This window comes from Chiloscyllium punctatum, chromosome 7 (genome assembly GCF_047496795.1).
Source record: "Chiloscyllium punctatum isolate Juve2018m chromosome 7, sChiPun1.3, whole genome shotgun sequence".
Lineage (NCBI taxonomy): Eukaryota > Metazoa > Chordata > Chondrichthyes > Orectolobiformes > Hemiscylliidae > Chiloscyllium > Chiloscyllium punctatum.
Genome location: NC_092745.1, coordinates 52,959,480 through 52,965,479, shown reverse-complemented (window position 1 = coordinate 52,965,479; position 6,000 = coordinate 52,959,480). Strand labels below are relative to the sequence as shown.

General features: G+C 40.8%; 1 protein-coding gene across 1 annotated transcript; it reads left to right on the top strand.

Annotated features, from left to right (window-relative positions):
• The first annotated feature begins 1,026 nt into the window (after nt 1-1,026).
• LOC140479459 (tumor necrosis factor ligand superfamily member 6-like) lies at nt 1,027-3,423 on the top strand. Its single transcript, XM_072573302.1, has 4 exons — nt 1,027-1,298; nt 1,397-1,439; nt 1,574-1,630; nt 1,980-3,423. Exons 1-4 carry the CDS (start codon nt 1,062-1,064, stop codon nt 2,375-2,377), a joined length of 735 nt encoding a protein of 244 aa, XP_072429403.1. The 5' UTR covers nt 1,027-1,061; the 3' UTR covers nt 2,378-3,423.
• Nucleotides 3,424-6,000: the final 2,577 nt, after the last annotated feature.

Below are 6,000 nucleotides of genomic sequence, written 5' to 3'. Positions count from 1 at the left end.
AAGTTAATGGATGATTTTATTGACACTTTCAAGATATTTATGCAAACTGATGATGGTTAGAGAAACTACTTCCACTGGTTGGAGAACATTGGACGAGGGGGTCATGGTCTAAAAATATTCAGGAGAGAAGGTAGCAAACCATTCTCCACAGAAAGGGTGGTAGAACTTTAGAGGTTTTCTCCTTCCAGCAATCGTCACCAAGTTAAAGCTAAATTTGAAACTGAAAGGTTTTTCTTAACTAGAAATATTAATGATGTAACCTGGAACTTTCCAGCTCAGGGGCCTTAGCATTGACGTTTTTGACATTAAAGCTACCTTTATTGTAATCATTATTTTCAACTTGTTCTCCCATTCTCTTTGAGTAGTTATTCCACTTTATTTCCTGAAATTAAATTAATTCATTCTTCAATCTCTGCATTATACCTTCCGTCGTTGTTTGGTCATTTTGGTCACCTTCCTGGATTGGAATTGGTTAGTAAACAACATAGGACATTTCAGAGTTTAAAAAAAGGAGTCTGGTCTTCTCTTTCATTTCCTTTTTACCCCACCTACGATATAGAATAAAAACAAAAAGCACTGTAGAACTAAATCCTTTTTAATTAAATTCAAATAAAAATGAAGCGCTCTTTTTCTTATAACTAAAAGCAAATTAAAGATGGGCATTGAATTTAAAAAGCCAGACAGATGTATACAAAACACATTAAGTAAATAACTATTAAGTTATCAAAGCAAGTGAATGAACAGAAGATGTTGTATTAATTTGCAGTGGGTAGCAGCATTACTGTAATGTGCAATATGTGGTTATCATTCTTGTCTTGTGCAACTGTTTGCATCGAAGGAAGGGGATGCGGGCTTGAGTCTACGTACACTTCAAACAAACTTGACCCACGTGGTCTCTGTTTTAGAAAAGGTCATCTATCTATAGAAAGAAAACAAGGAAACAATCAGGCCACTGTTAAACAATACGCAGGTTAGCAGTTTTCTCACCAGCAGAGCAAGAGCCACCGTCTATAGCAAGCAACACACCTTGTGTCTGCTGTCAAGATCATTTCCTTTAGATTATGGAGCGAAGGAACCTCTATTCCATGAAAATACCTGATAGAGAGAACCGTCCTCCATGCCAGCCATCAGCTGCATGGCCTGCGCCCCTTCCAGAATACAGACTTGATAAGAAACTGGGCTGGCTGAAAGTCTGCCACATTGTGACTGTCATCATGTTTTTTCTCATTCTGGCTGGCCTACTGTTTGGTATATGTTACTTACACCAACTTCAACAAGAGGTCGAGCAAGTGAAACAGGTAAGTTACCAGTTTATGGACTACCAATAGAAAACTAAAACGTAGATATAAAAGAAAGAAAAAGAACCAATTGTGCTAAACACTTGTAATATTTACAGATGATCGATGTCAATCCACAGACTAAAGCTCAGAAGCAAATTGGTAAGTACAGAGTTTTTTTTTCTGTGAATGAAGTGTCATGGTAAGTGAGCAAATCATGTCTTTACTTCTTTTTGCGGATTTCTGAGACTGTCTGTGAGACCGATTGTCATGATCTGCATTTCATTATGTTTTAGGAGCTGAGAACGTAACCAAGCCAAAGCAAGGGGTTAAAATGGCTGCTCACCTAACAGGTCTGTGAATAATCTTGTGTCTTTCATGCTGATGTACAAGTGAAAAAGGAAACCAGTTATTGGGAAGTAATAAAGAGGAAATAAAAGTATTGAAGAAAAAGAAATAAAATATAGATAGATATGCAAAATCACAGAATATGGTGAAGTAAAGACATAACAACAAGGTAGAAAAAAATGTAAAGAAAGAGAAAGGAAATTGTGATTTTGTTATGTGTGCAACATTAACATGCTAATGTCTTGAAATTCTGAACAATTGTTTCAGCTTGTTGACCATAATATACAGGTATATAAGTCCAAACCAGATTGGTGGGCTTGTTAGATAACATATTTTACTCACTTTGAATTGCAGGAAAAGTATCATCTAATCATTCCAAAAGATTGATGTGGGAGTCGTCTCTGGGCCATGCATTCACAGATGGGATTCTATACAAGGATGGAGCGCTCATCATCAACGAAACTGGAAAATACTTTATTTACACAAAAATCTATTTCCGCGGAATGCAATGTGAGACCGTCACACTGACCCAATCTGTAATCCAGCGTAATGTTAATTATCAGAATGATATGAGCTTGATGGAAAACACCATGCTAAACTACTGCAGTGGCACTGGACCGTGGGCGAAAAATACCTTTCAGGCTGGAATATTTCATCTGAGTCAAGGGGTACAGCTGTTTGTCAGTGTGTCCCATCCAAGAATGGTTAGTACTAACGAGTTAATGACTTTCTTTGGACTATATAAGCTTTAAGTCATGCTTGTAATATCCAAATGACCTCTGAACGCACCAACAACCTTTGAACTTCAAGTCATGTGACACAGGGAAGTTCAAATGTTTGATGAAACTTTGACCATTTGTTTTTCTTGCATACTTTTAAGAAATTTCTAAAACAGGATAGTATTTGAAATTTAAGAAATCTATGTATCATTAAAAAAGTTACCTAGCAATTGAAATGTATCCTGCATGCAATTGTAATGTTTATTTCCAATTTTCATTCCTTCCAACTTAAGCTGAAGTACAGTTCAATGGATGTGAATAGCCTTTGAGTGTCTTATATGTGATTATTTTTCATGTGAGGCAAAATTGTATGTGCTATCAAACTATTTTGCTTCAGGGTTGGTGAGCACCATTCTTTAGACCCTTCACCTGATATTCATCTACCACCTCGATTCATTAACCCTTAAAGCTTTTGCCCAACAAAAATCTATCAATTGCAGTGTTGAAATTGTCAGTTTAAGGGGGAGAGATTACCTTTTGTATTTTCTGATTTCAGCCCTGAATGACCAACTCTAAGGTTCTGGTCTGTCCTACCAGAGGGGACAGCTTCTCTTGACCCTGTTGAACCATCTAGTTTATATCACCACATGCTCTAGTGCTACACAGCTGCCCTCTTAATTTAACTCCTTTACCCAAGTATCACTTTGGAGATTCTCCAGTACATGCCATCCAATGCCAGTATATCCTTCCTGAGGTGTGGTGCCCAGAACTGATGTGGTATTTAATCAGAACCTAATCTAACTCACTTTAGATAATTCTGTAATGATTTATAATTACATTTTGTATTGGCCTGCCAGCTTTTGATACGTGGGCCCTTAAATCTGTCAGTTCTTTCACAGTTCCCAACTTTTCACAAAGTGCTTCATAAAAGATTAAATAGACTGGGTAATGTAGAGATGGGCGCTCATTGTATCAAGTGCGGATGAAGAGTGCTGACTCCTATGACAGATTTTTCCTGTGTGAACCGAGTGATGACACCTTTCAACATCAATCATCACTCCACACAAGTGAATGTAAAGATGGACCGGTGGGGTGGGGGGAGGGGGTGGGGTTGTTTTCCTTCTGCTTTTTAAGTGTGGTGAATTTTACCATTTTGTACGTGTTGGTTCAACTACAGCATTAAAGGAAAGATTTTGGTTTCTTTTTACTTTGCTCTTCATTTCACTGTTGCAAGGAAGGTTCAGAATCCAATTCATTTAATGCTTTCAAATCATTTTATAATTGTAAAAAAGTGCATATAATATGTTGTTTCAAAATAAAGCTTTAATAATTACAGTTATGTTTATGGTTACGTTTGTGTGTGAAGTCTTGGAATCTTTGACGATGCTACCTATTCAAACTAAGTTAGCAGTCAGGCGGACATTAAATATATAGAAATGAATGGCTGCAAGTGGGCCTGGTAGGGGTTTGCCCAACTTGATCTATTTAATATGTCTCTATTTCAAGGAAGATTCCTGGCCCTGGTGGTTACTACGTTCAGATCAATGATTATATAATCAAAGCGATCCAAAAATCATCATTTGGTGTATGACATGATAAGAAATTCATATGTTATATAGGCAGTCTGTCTCAAATACATATGCTTAGGAACCCTAGAATTGTTGCCAGCTATTTTTTACATACTCCTGAACCTTAGCAGTGAGGCCATTTACATCTCAAAAGCCAAAAAGCTAGACCAATTGGCAGTGTTCTCAAACCTACTGAATTTTCTCCCTGCAATGATTCACTGGAAACCCTACTCTCCCTTCTTTCTGTGTGCAGTTTCTTCCTATCAACCATTCCTTTAGTTCCTTTGAAGCGATGGTAGCAACAGTTCCTCCTCAACACAGCAGAGTAACTGCCTTTCAGAACTTTCAGAACTTGCTCATCCAGTGCTGAAAAGCAGTTTGAAAGTACTTAGATGGTTTTAGAGTTTCATGTTGCGTCCGTCCAGGTGAAAGTGCAGTGAGCGCTTCAAAGAAGTTCAAGTAGTTCACCCACCGTTTCATCGAGACAAAAAAATCGCAACCCACTATCGTCCCCTACCCTTCCCCACCTCCTGCTGTCTGACGTGGACATTTAAATTCCCTTCATACTTCCAGAGAGGTGCAGTGGAGACCTCCCCTTTCCACTGGTTAGATGTGTGTTCCCTCAGACAACAATCAGTAAACTGGATCGTTTGTTTGGCATCACAATGCTATTTGTCGGACATGGCTCAGCCCACTGCACTTCAAAAGGACTTGTTGTAAAACACTTTGGCACAACCTAATGTTATAAAAGGCACTATGCAAATGCAATTTCTTTCTTTGCTTCTTCGCCTTTTATCATCCTTCCTTACTTTTACTCTCCCCTCATTCTTTCCACTCCTCTTTATTTTTCTCTTCACTTTGATTTGTGGATGTCACTTGGCCCACTGTGCTTGCCCCAGCTGGTTGAATGAATGAATGGGCATTATTACCACGTGCCCACTTCCTGCCTTGCCCCCATGCCATTACACGTATCTTTTGCCCAAATCCTCATTAAGTGCCCTCTTGAATACCTCAGTTGAACCTATCTCTACCTGACATCAGGCACTGACCAATCACTGCATGAGAAAGGTTTTCCTCCCTTCACTGTCCCTTCTTTTGCAGATCACTTTAAATCCATGACTTGTTCCTTTTACGAGCTGGAACAATTTCTCCCTAATTATTCTATCCAGCCTGGCTTTGAAAACCTTCATCAGGTCTCCTCACTGCCTTCTTCCCTCCAAGGAGAATACTTCAACTTCTTCCCAAGGTCATCATAACTGAAGTTTCTCATCCCTGGAACCATTCTTGTAAGCAATCTCTCCAGTGCATTCACATCCTCCCCATAATATGTGTTAGAGGAGAAAGTGAGGACTGCAGATCAGAGCTGAAAATGTGTTGCTGGAAAAGCGCAGCAGGTCAGGCAGCCTCCAAGGAACAGGAGAATCGACGTTTCGGGCATCAGCCCTTCTTCAGGAATGAGGAAAGTGTGTCCAGCAGGCTAAGATAAAAGGTAGGGAGGAGGGACTTGGGGGAGGGCGTTGGGAATGCGATAGGTGGAGGGAGGTCAAGGTGAGGGTGATAGGCTGGAGTGGGGTGGGGGCGGAAAGGTCAGGAAGAAGTTTGCAGGTTAGGAAGGCGGTGCTGAGTTCAAGGGATTTGACTGAGACAAGGTGGGGGGAGGGGAAATGAGGAAACTGGAGAAATCTGAGTTCATTCTTTGTGGTTGGAGGGTTCCTAGGCGGAAGATGAGGCGCTCTTCCTCCAACCGTCGTATTGCCATGGTCTGGCGGTGGAGGAGTCCAAGGACCTGCACGTCCTTGGTGGAGTGGGAGGGGGAGTTGAAGTGTTGGGCTACGGGGTGGTTGGATTGGTTGGTCCGGGTGTCCCAGAGGTGTTCTCTGAAACATTCTGCAAGTAGGCGGCCTGTCTCCCCAATATAGAGGAGGCCACATCGGGTGCAGCGGATGCAATAGATGATGTGTGTGGAGGTGCAGGTGAATTTGTGGTGGAGATGGAAGTGTCCCTTGGGGCCTTGGAGGAAGTAAAGGGGGGAGGTTTGGGCACAAGTTTGCATTTCTTGCAGTTGCAGGGGAAGGTGCCGGGAGTGGA

Coding starts and splice junctions, on each gene's coding strand:
- LOC140479459 (XM_072573302.1), top strand. CDS start 1,062: ATGGAGCGAAGGAACCTCTATTCCATGAAAATACCTGATAGAGAGAAC. Junction 1,440..1,573: donor TAAAGCTCAGAAGCAAATTG/GTAAGTACAGAG, acceptor ATTATGTTTTAG/GAGCTGAGAACGTAACCAAG. Junction 1,631..1,979: donor AATGGCTGCTCACCTAACAG/GTCTGTGAATAA, acceptor TTTGAATTGCAG/GAAAAGTATCATCTAATCAT.